The 20,334-nt window shown below is 34.8% G+C and overlaps 2 protein-coding genes and 1 long non-coding RNA gene across 3 annotated transcripts in view; 2 read left to right on the forward strand and 1 right to left on the reverse strand.

Annotated features, from left to right (window-relative positions):
- Positions 1-10,661, reverse strand: part of LOC101736905 (uncharacterized) — a 55,238-nt gene extending 44,577 nt beyond the window's left edge. Inside the window, exons 1-3 of the mRNA XM_012696118.4 lie at positions 10,016-10,661; positions 5,837-6,004; positions 3,833-3,899 (exon numbers count right to left, since the gene is read on the reverse strand). Of these exons, the coding sequence (XP_012551572.3) occupies positions 3,833-3,899; positions 5,837-6,004; positions 10,016-10,386 (606 nt within the window). The 5' untranslated portion in view covers positions 10,387-10,661. The remainder of the gene's footprint in view (positions 1-3,832; positions 3,900-5,836; positions 6,005-10,015) is intronic.
- A 368-nt stretch (positions 10,662-11,029) lies between these two features.
- On the forward strand, positions 11,030-12,597 carry LOC101737929 (mitochondrial cardiolipin hydrolase). The gene is made up of 3 exons (XM_004932841.5): positions 11,030-11,836; positions 12,125-12,444; positions 12,522-12,597. Exons 1-3 carry the CDS (start codon positions 11,380-11,382, stop codon positions 12,543-12,545), a joined length of 801 nt encoding a protein of 266 aa, XP_004932898.1. The 5' UTR covers positions 11,030-11,379; the 3' UTR covers positions 12,546-12,597.
- An 847-nt stretch (positions 12,598-13,444) lies between these two features.
- LOC134199745 (uncharacterized) overlaps positions 13,445-20,334 on the forward strand; it is a 166,182-nt gene continuing 159,292 nt past the window's right edge. Inside the window, exons 1-2 of the long non-coding RNA XR_009974367.1 lie at positions 13,445-13,949; positions 14,937-15,195. This is a non-coding gene — a long non-coding RNA (uncharacterized LOC134199745). The remainder of the gene's footprint in view (positions 13,950-14,936; positions 15,196-20,334) is intronic.

The raw sequence follows: 20,334 nt of genomic DNA on the forward strand, positions 1-20,334 counted from the left end.
TGGTAACAGAAGTGTTTACTTAAAAGCTTTTGTAGTAAAAAATAAGTCACCCCGCATAATAGGCAGAGATTGGCTAAACGCCTTAGGTTTGTGGCCACCGAAAATAGGAAAAGAATTTGAAATTTATAATAATAATATTTTAAATGTTTCAGATGCACAAAATAGTATAGAAAAAAAATTCGCAGCAGTATTCAGCCCAGGCTGGGGAAATTTCAAAGGCGATGTCATAAATTTAGTTTTGAAAAAGGAGGTAGAACCCAAGTGTTTACCAGTGAGACGCGTACCATATGCTCTTAAGGACAAAGTAAATAATGAAATAAAAAGATTATTGGACAATGGTAGGATCACAGTAGTAAAACACAGTAAATGGGGCACCCCTGTAGTACCAATTTTAAAATCAGATGGTTCAGTAAGATTGTGCGGAGATTACAAGTTAACAGTAAATAAGTGTTTGGAAGTAGATCATTTCCCTTTACCGCATGTTGAAGACATTATAAACACCCTACAAGGGGGCGAATATTACTGCGAATTAGACTTAAAAGAAGCATATTTGCAAGCGCCTTTAAGTTTAGAAAGCCAGGATTGCACAACCATTGTAACCGAGATAGGAACATACAAATATAATTATTTACCATATGGGGTCAGTTCAGGACCTGGTGCATTTCAGCGTCTAATGACTAAAAAGTTGGAAGGTATACCAAACATAATTGTTTTCATCGATAATATCTATATAAAGGGAGATAGTTTGCAAGATACTTATGAAACATTATGTAAAGTTTTGGGCAGACTACAAGAAAGTGAATTTAAGTTAAAAAAAGAAAAATGTAAATTATTTACAAAATGTTTAGAAGTATTTGGTTTTAGAGTAGACAAAAATAAAATTAGTATTATTAAAACTAATATAGAACCTATTCTAAATACACCAAGGCCTACTAACCTATCATTATTAACATCTTTTCTAGGAAAAGTTAATTATTATTCAAAATTTCTCAAAAATCTAGCAACTTTGATAACACCATTGTATGAATGTACTAAGAAAAATAAATTCCTTTGGACTGATAAGTGTGAAAAAGCATTCCTAATAGTCAAGCAGAAATTAGCGAATGTTTCTAGCCTTCAGCATTATAATATTAATTGGCCTTTGATATTAACTTGTGATGCCTCAGAAACAGGATTGGGGGCAGTCCTATCAAATAGGAATGAACAAGGTATAGTTCAGCCTATAGCTTTTGCCAGTAAAAAATTAAATGATACAGAAAAAAAATATGCTACTATAGATAAGGAAGCAATGGCTATAATATTTGGTATAACTAAATTCTATAACTATATATATGGCAGACACTTTGAGTTGGAAACAGACAATGCTGCATTAGTACGAATATTTGGCCCAACAAAAAGTATACCTAAAATGGCAGCAAAAAGGTTACAACATTATGCTATCTTTTTGTCCGCTTTTAATTACAGGGTGCGTCATATTAAAACATGTATGAATCCGGCAGATTATTTATCAAGAACTGTAACAAAATTTGAAAATAATTGTATAAATGACCATTCGTTAATTGTAAGTGCTAATTTAAGTAGTATTTATCATGTAAACAATGCTGAAATAGAAACATTAGATTGGAAGAAAATTCAAAGTGAAACAAAAAAAGATGTAATATTGACTAAAGTAGTTCGCTATATGATGGATGGTTGGCCGCATAAAAAACAAATAACTAAAGAAATGAGGCCATTTTATATTAGAAAAAATGAACTAAGTATTGACAGAGAATGTTTGTTTTGGGGGTTTCGTATTATTGTACCAGTATCTTGTAAAGATCAGATACTATCTGAAATACACAAAAGTCATTTTGGTATTGTGCGTATGAAAGAAATTGCTAGGTCATACTTCTGGTGGCCTAAATTAGATAGGGACATAGAATTAGTAACACAGACTTGTATGATTTGCTTACAAAATAGTAAGACCCCACCAAAAACTCAAAAACCATGGCCAATACCGCCTGGTCCATGGCATAGACTTCATGCAGATTTCTTAGGACCGTTTTACAATAAAATGTATTTAGTAGTAGTAGACAGTTATTCTAAATGGCCGGAAGTATTTGAAATGAGTAATATCACTTCAAACAAAACAATAGAAGCTTTTAAGAATATATTCTCAAGATTTGGGTTACCAAACCACTTAGTAACAGACAATGGTAGAAGTTTCACTAGCTCTGAATTTAGGGATTTTTGTAAATGCAATCAAATAAAACACACATTCTCAGCTCCTTACCACCCAGCCACAAATGGGGCAGCTGAGAGGTTTGTAGGAACTTTCAAAACAGCTGTTACAAAAATTAAAGAAAACGGTCACACCTTATCAACAGCAATTAATATATTTTTAAATGACTATAGAAGTACACCACAGAAAAGTACAGGGGTAGCACCATCAAAACTTATGTTGGGGAGGGAAATAAGGAATAGATTTAGTTTGTTACGTCCACCACCTATAGAGGAAAACATGAAGAATGTAGTCAGCAAAAGGAAGATAGGAAATAGAAAAACTAATTTGGTAGTGGGGGAAAAGGTTATGGTTAGAGACTATAGGAAGGAAGCTAAGCCATGGGTCCAAGGTGTAGTACTAGCTGAGTCAGTGCCAGGTCTTACATATATGATAGATGTGGAAGGTCAAACATGGAAACGGCACGTCGACCAAATAGTTTCATGTTCACAGTGTGATGATTAAAAGCAATATGCATTTGTGTAGTTAAGAGGTATTGTAATCTATGGCTGACGGCATTTATGTTTATTATAAGTTGGGGAGAGTGTGAGATATCAAACCAATTCATAAACGCATTCGATACCTGTAATTCTAAAATGTAGCTATCTCGCTCTTAACTCAACTCCCGTCTTGTCTTTTCCTAACAGTGTTCGGTTAAGTGTGCGCTCCTATATTAAATAATACTTATTAGTTAATTAAGTGTTTTAATCCATATATGAAAAAACTTTTCAAAGGCATTTAATACTGCCTCACGAGTATTGAACATGTTCCCTACCAAGAGGTCATCCAAACTTTGAAAAAAATAGAAGTCTATCGCTGCAAGGTCTGATGGCAACGGTGGTAGACACAACCCTAGCCCTCCACCTACCCAACTCCACACCAACCCTAGCTTTTGTAGCTTAGATACCGTCTGTTGTGCCGCATGAGGTTGAGCGTTGTCGTGTAGCAGCAGTAGGGAAGAGAGATTAACCAAGACTGGTCGGAGATTCGCAAGCTTCTCCATCATTGCATACAGTTTCACACAGTGTACATCCGCAATAATCCTGGGCCATTAGGTATTGAATTATATCGGCCGTAGACCACCAAACAGTGACTATCACTCTTTAGGGGTAGGTTTTCGTTTGGAGCATTACCTATGAGCTGAATCAAGGTCTAACAAACGTATCTAAAAAGAATCCAATCCAATTTTTCATTGCAAGTGATAATACGGTTCAAAATCCCTACGCTTCTGTCTGTTAAACAACCTGTGCGGAATCCACCTAACAAGTTTTTTTTACCTTGCCAATTTGACGAATTTTCTCTGAATCGCACTATGTTTATGTTATTTTAAGTTGTTTAAGAAACAAAAACAATCCTTTCCATGTTACAGCTTAACTCCGCGCAGACCAAGTTAAAGGCACAGCTGGTTGGTAATCAATTTAAGTAAGCAGTTTTTGTAAGTTTCATCTACTTTATAGTACATTATCATACCATTACGTGTAATAGTAATAAAACATAAGTCTACTCAAAGTGATTTTTATAGTTCTACCGAATTAAAAGTAGGTAATTAGTTTTTAAGATTCGAGGACTTACCTTGTCATGTGGCATGGGTGATAGAGGTTTCTTCACATTTTCGGGATGCGTTCTCTCCCATAGTTTCCTGTAAACAAAAACTCATTCATCGAATTATGCTTTTTCAAATATTTCTCCAGAATTCAAATTCAATACAAATACAAAAATACCCCAAAGGCATTATGCGATTCCTCCCAAGCTTGAAAAATATTTTTAATAAGATCTACACCTGCATCAATAGTTGAACGACCTCTAATTCGTTTTCGTTCTCTAATCGTTTTCATACGATAACAAGTCGTCGTGGCCTAAAGGATAAGACGTCCGGTGCATTCGTGTGTAGCGATGCACCGGTGTTCGAATCCCGCAGGCGGGTACCAATTTTTCTAATGAAATACGTACTCAACAAATGTTCACGATTGACTTCCACGGTGAAGGAATAACATCGTGTAATAAAAATCAAACCCGCAAAATTATAATTTGCGTAATCACTGGTGGTAGGACCTCTTGGGAGTCCGCACGGGTAGGTAACACCACCCCGCCTATTTCCGCCGTGAAGCAGTAATGCGTTTCGGTTCGAAGGGTGGGGTAGCCGTTGTCACTATACTGAGACCTTAGAAGTTATATCTCAAGGTGGGTGGCGCATTTACGTTGTGGATGTCTATGGGCTCCAGTAACCACTTAACACCAGGTGGGCTGTGAGGTCGTCCACCCACCTAAGCAATAAAAAAAAAAAAAATACAATCAGCATTAAATCTTGTTTATTTGATTCATACAAATTACATTTCTGACGGTATAAACACTTTACTGATACTTTTTGCAGAGTAGTAATATGAATGGATATCATATATATGCCATGTCATTGATATTACTCATCAAAAGACCATGTTCTTGCTTATGGAGAAAATTTTAAACTACATACTGTTATTATAACATATCACTGGTTCTAGAGGGGAAAACGACTAGAAACCACTGTTCTGTCTATTTCTGCCACGAAATCGTCACGTATTCCAATTTGAAGAGTTGGACAGCTTCTGTACAATGCTATTAGACTACGACCTCACATACCAAATTGGATAGCAGCACTCACGTTGTGATGTCTATGAGACCTAATTCCAGGTGGGCATATGCTTATTTACCCATTTAGTAAAACAAAATAAGTCCTTTGCCATTATTGAGTAGTATATTTGATAGGCAGAGATTCAGTTGTACCCCTATATTGCTGAAATCCATAAGCATCAGTAACCGCTTACAACAAGGACGTCTAGATATTATAAACAAACAAAAAAACACAATAAACAATATTCATGATTCATAAAGCATAACAAATGCTAACTTACACCAATGCTGCTGATAAATAATATTATAGGTTTAAAAGTATCGTATTCTAGTTTGTTGTTTCAATTCTATTATTGTCTGCATTGGAATTAGTTCATATTTCTATGTAAGAAATCATGTAAGGTGTAAGAAGTCTTGTTAAAATGAACACAGATACTAATCTTTGTGGCTTAAAGGACAAAACTCTCTGTCTATTCCTATCAAGAAAAGCAACTACGCCAGTATTCAAATCCCTCAGGCAGAACTCAAATTTTATAATTAGGAATCTGTAATTAACATGACATGTACATTAAAGATTTTCACAATGACGGAATAACATTGTCTCATAAATACTAAAGCAGTAGGGTCCAGGTCACTCAACCCTTGCCTTATCAACCCTGTATTGGAACCCGTAACCAACTTAATCAGAAGACAATAGAAGGTATTTTTAATGAAATAGGGATTGGGGAAACAATAACATTAAAAATGAATTAAGCACTTGATTCGAAATTGAGAGAATCTTAACTAACTTGCATTACAAACCATATATGAATATAGGAAGAAGGATCAAATCTACATGAGAGAGTTAATATTTATGGTGCCAATAATAACTATTGAAAAACCGTATGAATGCATGAAAATTGCCACTAGCTGCAACAAGAACTATAGAATAAAAAAAGCAAATAATTAGTTTATTTAAACTTATTTTACTTGTAATGCTCCTCGCCCCAGGACCCACCGATGGTACCGCCGACTGCCCAATAACTTGCAAGGGACAACCCGCACAACAAGATTATGGCTAGTACACTTGAACCAGTTCCAGGCATCATATCGCAGACTCTCTGCATAAACGTGCTATTTTCTGAAAATCGTTGATATCTGAAACAAATGAATTGTTTTTTTTTTTTGTTTAGATGGGTGGATGAGCCCACAGCCCACCTGGTGTTAAGTGATTACTGGAGCACATAGACATCTAAAACGTAAATATAACACCCACCTTGAGATATAAGTTCTAAGGTCTCAGTATAGTTACAACGGCTGCTCCACCCTTCAAACCGAAACGCATTACTGCTTCACGGCAGAAATAGGCAAGGACCACCACCCTACCCGTGCGGACTCACAAGAGGTCCTACCACCATGGATTACGCAAATTATAATTTTGCGGGTTTGATTTAAATAGCAATTTAAATAGCATTAGTTGGTGTAAATAGCAATTTGTCTCTATAGTCTACACATCACAATAATTTTAGTTAATAATGAGACTGACAGACTCGGTGCTACAATAGTTGAAGCTCCCAACACAGCAGAGGTGCAGAAGCTAAGTGGGTTCGATTCACACATAAACACGTTTTGAACAGATTCTGTATACATATATAAGTATACTAGCTTTTGCCTGCGACTTCGTCCTCGTGGAATAGTTTGGCATAACGCTAAATTTTACCCGCCTCTTCATTTACGTAGAAAGTGAAAATACTTTTGAATAATAGAATATTAAGGAGCTATATAAGGTACCAAAATCACGCGTTTTAACCGACTTCAAAAGAGGAAGTTATCAATTCGACCATAATTGTTTATCTATGTTTACCGATTTCTCGAAAATGCTTAAACCGATTTCTTCTTCGGATAATTCTTTTTTCTTTTTTTTGTTCGAAAGGGTAGACTTCCCGAATGATGATCCTGTAATCATCAAGATCTGATGCTGAGATCCTGGAGAAATCCAGAAAAAATTTCAAAGCCTATCTTGGAGTGATTTGTGTAGTGAATATTAGTATTTATTAGGATAGGGATTATACTTCCTTTATCTTTATAAAAACACCTTCACAAATAATGCTTTATTTTAGAACGAATTTGGTTAGCATAAAAAAAGGTTATAGACCTTAACACATAGACATGCTGTCGCGGACTTTTTTTTAGATCTTTTAAAGGGGAACAATTTAAAACTTTAACCGATTTTGAAACATTCTTTATTGGTTCTCCGCGTGCATTCGTCTTGGCGTGATGTTATACTTAGTCTGGCCATAAATACTGTTACAAAGGAAAACAAAAAAAAATCTATGGCAAATAACATTTATTACTTTTACAGTGTGTTAGTTTAATACATAAATATAAAACAATTTTATTCTACCTACTCCTATTTCTACCGTGAAGCAGTAATGCGTTTCGGTTTGAAGGGTGGGGCAGCCGTTGTAACTATACTGAGACCTTAGAACTTTATATCTCAAGGTGTGTAGCGCATTTACGTTGTAGATGTCTATGGGTTCCAGTAACCACTTAACACCAGGTGGGCTGTGAGCTCGTCCACATATCTAGGCAATAAAAAAAAAATTAAAAAAAATTTAAAGTATAAAAAGCTTATTCGAAGTGGTCTCCATTGGCTGCAATACAGTCCTTTAAACGTTGAGGCCAGTTATCAATAGAAGCACGCTCTTTCCATGGGAAAATTTTTCACTGCCACGCAAGTCCTAAGTCATCTTTTAAAATACGCAACATGGTTTTAGGTGCAATCTTCATCTCCCGAGATAAAATCTTTTGCTTTCGGACAGGATTTCTTCGAATTCTTTCCCTTACTGCTTTGACCACCTTTTTCGTACAAACACTACGTGGACGGCCAGATATTTTTCTGTCACAAAAAGATGAGGTCTCATTGCACCTATTAATAGCCAGGTACACAAACATTTTATTAGCCCTCCTGGCTGAGCCTTTGCTCGCCCACCTGTCCTGGTAAAACTGGAAAGGCCTCCGGGCCACCAGTAATCCTTCAATCATATAAAATAAAACAAACATTTTACTAATACCAAGCGTATGGAGAGTTTTAAAAATTGCATTTGGCTCCATGCCTACTTTATGTAATGCAATCACAGCGATTCGGTTCTCTTTATCACCCCACTCCATTTTAATATCGCAAAATATTGTACAATGTATTGGCGCCAAAATGAGAAAACTCAATGAGCAATCATATAAAAATGATAAGATTCCAAATTGAAATGTAATACTTTGTTTATTTTTAATTGTAACAGTATTTATGGCCAGACTAAGTACAGCCTATAGCCTTCCTAAATAAATAAGCTATCTGACACTGAAATAATTTATCAAATCGGACCAATTTTAGACATCGAGAGCCTGACTCGGATGCGAAGGCTCTCAACAATCTGCTACCAGAGGATCCTCGGCTACTTTGCTCACCTTGCAGACCGACAGCTGTATAACTAAGACAAAGTGATTATGGCGGGCAAGGTGGAGAGAAAGAGTCACTGGGCCGGTCATCTAGCCGCTGTTGTGACCAAATAACCACCCTAACTGGGCTGCCAGTCTCAACCGCCCTACGAGTAGCTGAGGATTGGACAACGTGAAAACAGCTCATGAGGCAAGCCATGGTCAAGTTTGAAGGTCACCACCTTCAGTAATAAAGAAAGCGATGAAGAATAATTTTATATGTAAATACTTAACTGTAAAAAATATTGTTGGAGAATATTTTAACAAATATTTTGCATGTCTTCATTGAACAATTAGAAATTATAAATGTAATTCAAAGGCTTAATTTAATTTAATGGAAGGTTTATTCATTTTTCCAATTCAAATTTATATCTATATACATTGATCCCAGAAAACAAGGAAACAATCTATATCTATGTATATAATGAAAACTATACATAACAATCTATATCTAAACTTCAAATAAGGAAACAATGGTTTCTACTGCAAGAAACTTTAACCTATATTTGAACAGTTAGATATTATTCTGTACAAAGTTCAATTTATTATTAGGTTCTGTTTGTAATCTAAAGATAATTTTAACAAAGGAAATGTGACCTGATTATTCATTTGCACTTTGTCCTGCTTAAACATAAACATTGAGTGTGTCTATTAAGTATTAACAAATATGGTTTGCTTTCAGTTTGATACTTTTTTTATCTATCATTTCCTACTCGTGATTGATACAACATTTACACAGACATTCTGTAAATTATTTCATTCCTATTGCTTCCATGCCTCAAACATTCATGAATTGCACAAAAAATGTTACCAAAATAGATATGGCTAGAAGCCAAGTTATTTCTAATAAACTGTGCATTTTTTGTTACAAACTACTGAACTATTTCTATTTTTTAAATTTGTTAGTCAAAAATACTTTTTTTAAGATAGCTCCTTCAAATCCTCCTTCCTTTATGAACGCTATCTCATGTTGAGATAATTCTTACATCAAACTTTGCTATCATCATACATTATTTTGTGAAAATTATAAAAATTAACATTATCAGAGGGATGCAGTCATCAAAATTGCATGTCACTTGTTGTCTGGTCACTTGATTCCCTTTATATAATAATCTGTTTTTACTATTAATATTACAATAGTCACTAAGCTTCATTTCCATGAGTAGTTGTGATGTATCAAACTCATAGCCAATTGTAATAGACAAAAAACTAAAATAGGACATTCTAGACTGGTACCAGGGGAGTCACCATTACTTTACTCATCAGACATTAAGACCTATCAGTTCAATAATAGACTGAGAGTGGCTTCCTCTCCATTACGAGCAAGAAAAGTACCATGTTGGAGAAAAGTTCTATCATTACTGAAAATTTATTCTTAAAACTTATAATTTTTACTGCATTACTGTGTACTAAACTTTTACTAAATATATGATGATAGTTTAATTTGGACTATAAAATATCTGACAAGAGTATTCTCAAACAGTAATGAGTAGTTCTGCACTCAAAAAAATTAAAAATAATTATTAGAATTACGACAACAGGGGTTTTTGCAAGAGTGTAGTTTATTCGCGCGCTAAGATGTGGCACCACTATCACAAAAACACATTGATAAAGTGACAGTCTTCTTATAAAAGTGGGAAATTTTAATATGAAATGGTTAATGAGATAATCACTTACCTGTGTTCTCTAGATGAAGATTCATTTTCATTCTTAGACTTAACGCCGCTAAATAACGGCGTGTGAGTCTTCCCGCCGGATTTTCCGAATGGGACAAAAGAATTTGATAATTTTCTGAATGATCCATTTCTTGCTCCATTCAGCGACGTTTCTGTATGACTGTCAATACCTTTGGATGATTCTCCATTGTTTTCTAGATATTTTGATTGTTTATCTGCTTCGTAATAGAGACGATAATTTATGTTATCATTCAAAGTTAATAAATCAGTTTTCGAACCCGGAGATTTGTCGGAAAAATCATCGAACGAAACAATTTCGTAGTCATCGTCATTTCCACCAGACTTTTCTGGTTTATATGGTATTTTAGGCATTTTCTTTAGTCAAAATACACGGTAAGCTTCATTGATCGTTTTTCAGAAATGGCCGTAAACGGTAGTTTGTTGTATTGGTTTTTCTATATTTTTTCTTTGAATAATCGACGGCTTTTTCTTAAGATTTATGACACAAGCTCCAACTACAATTGGTACGCTATTGTCACATAACGATGCAACAATTTATGAACCGAGCAAGCACCTTTGTTTATTTTATCTCCTATTTTCAAACTTGATCAATCAAAATCAAACTGAGAATTCAGATTATTTGACATGTCAAATTGTCAATGTCAACGATGATCGCATTGAGTAAGAATCCTGTGCTTAGAGGTACAAAAACACAAACAGTTCTTAAAAATTGCAGCAAACTGAATGGTATTGCTTTACATAGGTACTAGAAGCTTACGAATTTAAAGTTTCATCTAATTATTATTTTTCTAAATTCAAATTTTTTATCTTTAAGACGGTCTTCTTCTAGTTTTTCGCTCTCAATAAACTCCATAACCTTCAATGGCTTAATATTATGTCTCCTTTAGATGAATAGGCCAGTTCACAGATCAACACTCTAAGCAGGACACAGACTACATGCGGTAGACAGCGGCTTGGCTCTGCCCCTGGCATTTCTGAAGTCCATGGGCGGCGGTAACCACTCACCATCAGGTGGGCCGTGTGCTCGTCTGCCTACAAGGGCAATAAAAAAACAAAAAGATAAAAATTAAATTAATTCAAATTTTAACCATAACTTTCAACCCTTCAATTACTAATGTTTAGATTTTTAACTAAAGCTGCGAAATTTCCTTATTGCATTGACTCATTTCATATAGGATCAAAATATTAAAAATAAATCTGAAATAAACAGCATTTCGAGGGTAGTTAAAAAAAGCTTAAGATCGACAGTTTACAAATGCGTGGACAGCATGGTGGGCTTTGGATGTAATTTTGTATTTTAAGACTTTGCGGTTTGTACATATATTTTAAAGTGCAATAATAATAATGGACTTCAAAAGTACAAAGTTTTTCCTGACAACTGCAGCCGCTGTGATCGTCGCTTCACAGGTAGCCAAAAAGATTTATAATTATTTTTTCAACGAAAAGGCAAAATCGTCTCCTGAATTCAACATCAACGACTCTTGCGAATTGCTAACTAACAGAAGTCGTGAAATAAACGATGTCATCTTATTTTCGGACGATGTTATTCGTCATACCATCAGAGTACCACCAAACAAAGAAATAACCATATGTGAAAGTCGTGAATTAAATTGTTTCAAGTTGATTAAATACATAAAGTCGGCGAGAGAAACGCTAGACGTTTGTATGTATCTTATCACGAGCAACGAAATTGCTGAGCAGATTATACGACTGGGACAAAAACACATTTTGGTGAGAATAGTCGTTGATAGCGACATGGCTTACACCCCGCCGTCACAAATTAAGAAGCTGAAAGAATATAGTGAGTATTTAAGTTTTATCAAATACTCGATTGCTGAACCAATATTTTTCACAAATATTAAAGTACATTTCCATTTATGAGCAAACATCTTGAAGGTGTAAACCTTGTTGCCTTGTCAAAGGTATCTTGAACTTGAGGCACAATCCGCTAAATCTCAAGCTAGCCACGTCCGTAGTTAAGGGTATTGGTTTTGATTAATATCAAGAGGAACTGCTATCTTGCAAGATCTCCTGGCCTTATTATTGTGAGATGTACCTCACTATTTCAATTTTTACCTTGTTATTGCAGGTTTCATCCAAATACAAACAAGCAAGAAATCAATACTAATGCATCACAAATTCTGCATCATTGATGGGCCTAAGGCTATTAAACGCAAAAACACCTTAAAGACCTATGCTGAAAAGTTGAATGTGTATTCTCAATGCAATAAAAGTGCAAGACAAACAACGAAATATAAAACTGTTAAAGGTTTCGTTATGTCCGGTTCATTGAATTGGTCCACCCATGCCATGGTATCTAATCATGAGAGTGTAATAGTTACTTCACATCCAAATATTGTTGGTAAATTTGAAAAGGAATTTGAGAGCCTATGGATTGAAAATGATCCGGTAAGATTTTAATTTTTGTTAAGCCCTAAGATAATTAATTTGGTTAAAAAAGTTGAATGTCGTGTTTTAAATTTCAGGCCATTTTGACATCAACATGCTAAAGGTAGAAATTATTTACACCCAAAAGACTCAGTCACATTTTAGCGTAGGTGAGTTTTAGAAATATAAGGTTTTTTTTATTAATTTAATGGCTTGAATTTGTCTGCCTGCCTGTCTTATAAGCCAAATCTTAATTGAATCTTCTACTGAACTTGTATTTTGTTCGACAGTCTGAGCGCTGTTTAAAAACTGGTTTAAAAGTTTGTATATTCAAGCTCATCTTGAAAATTTCGTCAGTAGATTTCGTGTTTTTAGCGTACTTCATTTATTCTATGATAACTGCCGTTACAAAAATATATTACGTTAAAAAAGGCATAAACGATCTATTATACGAAAATGAAACGAATTAATTTATTTCAATTTAAATATAACCTGAAATAATATTAATGAATTGAATTCATAAATTACATGAATACTCGTTCAGAGTTGGAATAAAATGAAGTAAAAAAATAAAGTAATTAGATTTTTTCTGATCTTGAACTTAAGAAACTTCTTGTTATACATTTAGACCTTGTGGCGCGGATCCAAACTCTGGTAAGAATGTACAAAATTACAATTTAAATACTGAATGTGTTCTCTGGTCGAAGATAAAATTCATAAGGCTCGTGATGTTTGTCACAATTTAAATTATTATAATACTACTACTATTTGATCAGAAGATCTGGCTTTTTTTCATGGTTTCATGGGAAGACCCTCATGTTAATCAACTATAATTCCTGTTTTCCAAAAATCTTTAGAAGGACTAAATATAGATAGTGAAACAATAAAAGCTATTCATATGGCCACCTCGAAATTCTAAGCTCAAACTTCGAATAGCTTTTTGCTCGCATGTCTTCTCTTTCGTAAGTAGCGCCACCTAAAAAGACGAAAATTTGAAACTTCTAACTTCAAAAATGACAGCAGAACAAACCATAGGTTCCATAGACAAGTCCATGTGCACTTCAATTTCGATCGATCATATGTTTTCTTTGTGTAGTTTTTTCAGCCGCTGTAATTCGAATTGGTTATAAAGTTTACAAGTAAAGAAGTGAATTATTTCGTGGATATTGTTTTATATGAAAGCAATTGTGTGTGGCAGGCCAACCTGACGTTATATTGTTGTTTTAAGTATTTATTTATGCGGTGCATATAATTGCATTGTCGAGTGCACGTGCTTGCATTTTTTAACTCTTAACTTAAAATCTCAGTCATTTTACTGCATGAAAAGTAAATTAGTATAAAGAAAAGTATTCTAATTTTTAAATTCAAGCATATTAGATAGTCGTTAATATCATTTTTGTATAAAAACGTGGCTAGAAATGTGTGACGAAAACTTAGGTTGGTTTCGATATTTTCCTATTTACGCCGTGCTTAGCTCAATTTTATGCAGATATTCTGAAACATTTACGTCGGATGAAGTGTTAGTGGTACGTACCTTTGTGTTTTAATAACTTGAAAGAAAATAAACACGTCAAAAACACGAAAAATTGTGAAGGGCATTGAAGAAAGGTCACATTGTTTGTGTTTATTTTATGCAGCTTGCAAAGTTTCTATCGTCTGAATAATCATACGGGCATTTCGCGTGTTTCATTTATTGCGTCACTGTGGCCCGAAATTGTAAAAAAAATCACTTAATATTTCAAATTGATTGGTTAACCTACATTCTAGTAAAAGCACATGCCCAAATTACCAATCTCCACACAATATTATTATAATTTAATGTTATAAAGATTTATTGATGTTATTAAGTAATATAGACCACTAATACTATAAAATTACATTATAAATGAAAGAGAAATAATAATGGTGGACTGAAAAAATAAACAAAAACATGACATTAAAATGCCTGTTGTAGCCAAGTGCTAATGGTCTAATTATTAGAATCATGATAATATGGTCTTTTAAATCTTTAAAAAATCACCATACCCATGTTTTTAATGTTTATGAAAGAAAAATACATTAGTAAATAAAACTTTTTATTGTTTAGTAGTAACTTTCTGTAGATTATATTAAATAGTAAATAGTGTAATCACCTGGAAAATGCTTAAAGGATATGTGAATGGCATATTAAATTTAATAAATAAATTCAGGCCAATATGATAAATTGTAAACTACTTTTGAAAATATACCAAAAACTTTACTGTGTATATTTTTGATGCAATTCAAATTGATTTGCCATGAGAGTATTAAATTTTGGTTAAGAGATTTGTATTGATAACAGTTTTGTTAGTCGACAAAATTGGTTTTTCTGCTTCATTTCAAATAATTTGAAGCCTCATTAAATATTCACTACATGTACTGTGAATTTAATTGTTGTGCCTATTATGTTTAAACCTATTCTAGAATAGAAGTACATCTTATTAGAAAGCAAAAATATAATACATTAATAAAGTGTGCCTTTTTTCTTGTTACAGGTGAAAAAATTGCCACAAATAACAAACAACATGTGGAAGTGTAATAAAAGTGCCACGAAAAAGAAAGTGCCAAAATCACGGAGGATATTATTGTATTATTGTGGTTTTAATTACTAAAACAAAACGTGTAAGAAAATGTTTGTGTTACAAAAATGTGTTGTGGTGTACATTGGATGCAGTGTTTCGCTAGATGGCGCTGTTCGGATTGTTGCTGACCAAGCGAGTTCGCCATGTTGCTATTGAACGCTAGATGGCGTCGGTAAGTAACTATTGCCCTCTGTGATCAAGTAGTCTAAAACTCTTAATTTCTCAATCTGCTCATAGAGGGCGCCCGTGCAAGGAAATGCGCAAAATTTCAAACCTCTACAGACACATATTTTGATATTTTAATAACTAAACACTAAAATAATGCATATAGCACATGTCTTTTTAACATATAAATAATTATTTGTAATGGTGAATTGGTATTTTACGTTTCTGTGTTCCTCACTAGATGTCGCTAATAGTAATAAATTTGATATATAATTCAAATTTTTCAAACGATAAATTTCAAATAATATTCGATTCAACGACATACAATTCTAGAATATATTTATTTAAAGTATCCGAATTCCGAATATGTTGCCTAAAGGAAAATCAATGTAATTGAATTATTCACTCGTACCAGCTAGCTACTTCCATTGAGATTTGAAAAAAACTCCAGACTCCATGATATACAAAAAGACCGTCATTACGTTTTTACCATCGCACCTCTCGCCTCCACAACGGAGTTCATCCACAGTGTGTTTCCAAAGAGCCTTTCTTCCACGTACCGCTTGGCTCTGGAATGGACTTCTAAACCCCTGGCATTGCTGAACTACATGAGCGACGGTGACGACTTCACATCTGGGGGGGCGTATGCTCGGTTGTTTTCAATTGCCAAATAAAAGAAAATCCTGTGTCCCTATTTAAGGTCCGATACATTTTTTATTTATTAAAAATATCAAAGAAATCTAGTTTCTTCGGCAGCGCAAAATTTACGGCTATATTTCAACCGGCAAACTTCAGTAGGTATACAAAAACGCACACCCAAGTAACGTACCTGCTTTTAATTTAACAAAAAAACTACCTGCACTTCTATTAAAAAGTACCTGTGTTTTTATTTAAAAAAAAAGACTCGCGTACTTCTGTTCTCAGATAAAAAAGTCTTGGTGCGCTTTAAATAAAGTATTTCATATAAGCACATTGCTTTTCTTAGTATAAATACTTATTATGTTCGTTGTGCCTGATGACAGCGACTCCGACAATTAACACAATTGCGATCTGGTAGTAGGTTCAGCGAAGCACTGCTCTTGCTAGGGCTAGTGTAGGCAAATTCTCGTAAGTTTATGCCCGTGAGCTCGCCTACCCTTACGGGCGTAATTGAAATAGCCCCCTAGGCTACCAGCGATTAGGTAGGAAAAAAATATTAACACAACCGATGGCAAGTTCAATGTTCACGATTGACTTCCACGGTGAAGGAATAACATCGTGTAATAAAAATGAAAGCCGCGAAATTATAATTTGCGTAATTACTGGTGGTAGGACCTCTTGTGAGTCCACGCGGGTGGGTACCACCGCCCTGCCTATTTCTGCCGTGAAGCAGTAATGCGTTTCGGTTTGAAGGGTAGGGCAGCCGCTGTAACTATACTTGAGACCTTAGAACTTATATCTCAAGGTGGATGGCGCATTTACGTTGTGGATGTCTATGGGCTCCAGTAACCACTTAACACCAGGTGGGCTGTGAGCTCGTCCACCCATCTAAGCAATAAAAAAAAAATCTTATTTGGTTCACGTGAACCAATCTCTTAAAGACTTGTATTGATTTTTTAAGGGATTTTATGACCTGGTAATTAAGACCTTTAGGTCAAGTCTTGTTTTAATTTAAGTATATTCTTATTTTTATGAAAAATGATAATATGAAGTGAAATGAAATGAAATGAGATGAGATGAGATGATATGGTATGAAATGAAATATAATCTCAGTAAAATGGTGGTCATTTACTGAGACTTTTTCAGTGGACTTTTTGGAGTATCCCGAAAAGTTAAGTTCAGCGGCTTTGTTTGATTATCCCACATTTGTGCACTTTCACAGATACCAAACAGTTAATAAATTACCGTTATTACACATTTAAACCTGAGAAAACACTAAATAGACAAAATAAAACAAATCACACAACTTCACGCCTCACGTTCCCGCCAAAAAGTCCCCACTTGTATAGATGTGATTAAAATTTAAAACTACCGCCTTATTCTAACAATCGTAGACATCGCCGACATGAATATTTTCTCGTTTCGAAACTAGCAGCTGCTTTAGCGTCGTAACGTATTTACCATAATCGATTTTTATTATCGATTGTGTTACGATCGTTCGCCCTTATAAAGTATTTCCTCTGGTCGCGTTTCATTCCGTTTCCATATAAACATCCGTTTAACCCTTCCACACCATTTATTTGTTAATACAAAAAAAAAAACTATAAAAATGTAATTGTGTACGTGAATCACTTTGAGTTAGGTGCTATTGGAATGCTAGCGATTTAAAATAACATGGCGTTTGGTATACGAATTAAACCTGGCTTTCATTAAATCTTCACGAAAATTGTGCAATACAAAAAAACTTCTAATATTCATTGTATTATTTTGAATACCATTTTACGACAGTATTAATGTTACGCCGACAATTTGCAGACGCCATTTTGATGCTATAAATAAAATGTATATTAAGTTCACAGTGGAACGTTAACCTTAACTCTAGAAGACAAGACGCATATCTTTACAATGAAAGAAAGTATATAACAATATTTTAATTTTTTTTAATATGAAGCGATTTGTATGCGCTCGCGTCAGTACCACTGGGCGTTCATATAAGATCGTAAATTTGAAATTGTTTCACACTTCATAGAATTACGTCCCTGTTTTTGGAATTTATGAATTTCCGTAACGCATCTGTATTTGAAGTTAGGATTCCTTTACCGATGTGATCTGAAACTCAATGATACGATAAAGCGACAATAAAGAGAGACAAACATATACATATATGTATAGGATGCAGCCCGCGAGATATTATAAAACTTATGTGTGGAAAGCCCGGTTACCGAGCGGCGCCGGGGGTTAGCCAGATCGCTCAACTAACTAGATCTGTAAATCGTACTGTTCGTTGAGGGAGTTTTCTTGGGTAAATACTTAGTGGTGGGTACCCAGATCCTTCCACTGCAGAATTTTAGAGGTTATTTAAGTCCTCATGGTCTCTGTGAGCCGCTCTCCAACAGGTGTCAGAGGGATCGGGTTAATTGACCGCCGCCCAATTTGCGGCGTTGCTTTCTTTTATGGTTGGGTTGTGTTCCTCCATACCAACCCTCCTCCTATCTCATCCGGGCTTGGGACCGGCAACCGCGGTATTTGAGGGAGGGAAATCGTACGGGAGAAACTGATGCAGCGGGGGAGTCACGACCCTCAGTATTGAGGAAAACGACGCGAGGAGAAGGATGTGTGAAAAGCACACGCTTTTTTTTCTGGACCGGCAAAGAAGGTCACAGCTATCCCGACATCAAGCTCATGTACGTGCATCCATCTTGAAAAATGAGATCAATTTCACAATTATCAATCATTCAATGCCAGCTAGATTCTGAAATCGTCGTCTGCCCATATATTGTGTAAAATTTTGTTAATCTGTTGAAACTAAAACATTCTTTTAACACCAAATCTCTTTATAAGCGTTTAAAAACATATTTTAAAACATCCTCAGGCTACGCTCTTGTTACGGCTCCAAAAGGCTAAGTATATTGGAAAACGTATCTCATTATTGTCCAAATCGCTGTATTATTATGATCGTAGTGTAATTCCCACGAAAACGAAGGGATTTGGTACGTACTTTTTGTATCAAACGGAAGCGAACGAGCTCATTAACAAATATTTTTCTAATCCACGAAGTTTGTGGATTTTGAGTTATTTAATAAATAGAAGAAAATATATAAGTGAATAGACGCGAAAAAATTATTACTTTATTGACGTCGGTTTGAAATGTCTTTTTATATGAAACCACTAACCGAACCCCGCGATGATACTTTAGGGCGAAACTAGTCTAAAAAAGTAGCCTAAGTTACTCCTTATATTATCAGCTACCTATCAGTGAAAGTCCCATCAAAATTGGTCCAGCCGTTCCAGTGATTAGCCGGAACAAACAGACAAACGACAGATAGACAAAAAATAATAAAAATACATTTTTGGTGTATATACCGTGTATACATAATATGCATTTGTTAAATAGCGGTTATTTAATATTACAAACAGACACTCCAATTTTATTTATTTATTTATAATTTTTAATAGATGTATAGTGATCGTTTTAACGCGCTTAGCTTGAAGAGAATATTACGGATGGATGGAGGTCAGGAAAGTAGTTACACTAACTCGGGGAGGCTTCTTTGAACTATCAACTAATGTTACAAGTCGCTTTGTATTAAGCGGTTATCAGAGCCCATGGACCACTCAGTGTGAATGTTCGCACCCACTTTAAAGCTGTGATACACAGTTTCCATATTCTATCTCCGTTTAAGTAATTATTACCTGAAACAAAACGATTTAACCTTTTGTCTCAGACGATTAGCGTCACGCTCCGACCAAATCATGTGAGATAGTAGGTTTTTTTTTCCTCTATTCCAAGCATCTTAACGCGCTTAGTTATTTGATAGAAATGTAACAATCTCGAAATGGCTTTCCTGTGTCGATCGAAACCAATCATGAGAATTCATTATTATTTTATATTTCTATATAAATTATGTACTTAGTCACATTTTTTGAACTCGACACGCCTCGTTATTGTGAACAATTATATTATCCGTACTTAATTTGTCTCTGATATTGTTATCTGAATATTAAGAATGAATCAACGGACGTCGTGCATGATTAATTAATGTGTGAGGTGTATTTCTTCGGAAGAAACCTGTTGCGGCTTCACAATTATTAATAATGAGTAGGCAAGTTAAGGTAGCTGTTTTTCGTGAGTATTAAGGATATCTGAGGCAGGCTCAATCCGCTATCCATCGCTGAGAACTTTTTGAAGTGAAAAAAGGCTCTTTACTCTACATCCGTAATGTTAGTTTTAATGTTCCCTTAGTAATACTGAAGATATGTTAAGTGGTAATAATAAACTCGCTATCGCTCGTGGTGGAATTAAACAGAACGTTATTACAAACGATCCGGATTTAAATAACGCTACTCAAGATGAGGGGCCCTGTGAGTTTCTCGCCGGATTTTTTCAGTCAGGCACGCTAGGACAACGCTGACACAGTATCTCAAGGATACGTAGGGAAAAAAAAGGTTAGAGGAATTTAGTTACGAAAATATAATGATGAGGAAGTAGTGGTAAACTTGAGTTGGC

Source organism: Bombyx mori, chromosome 11 (assembly GCF_030269925.1).
Source record: "Bombyx mori chromosome 11, ASM3026992v2".
Taxonomy (NCBI): domain Eukaryota; kingdom Metazoa; phylum Arthropoda; class Insecta; order Lepidoptera; family Bombycidae; genus Bombyx; species Bombyx mori.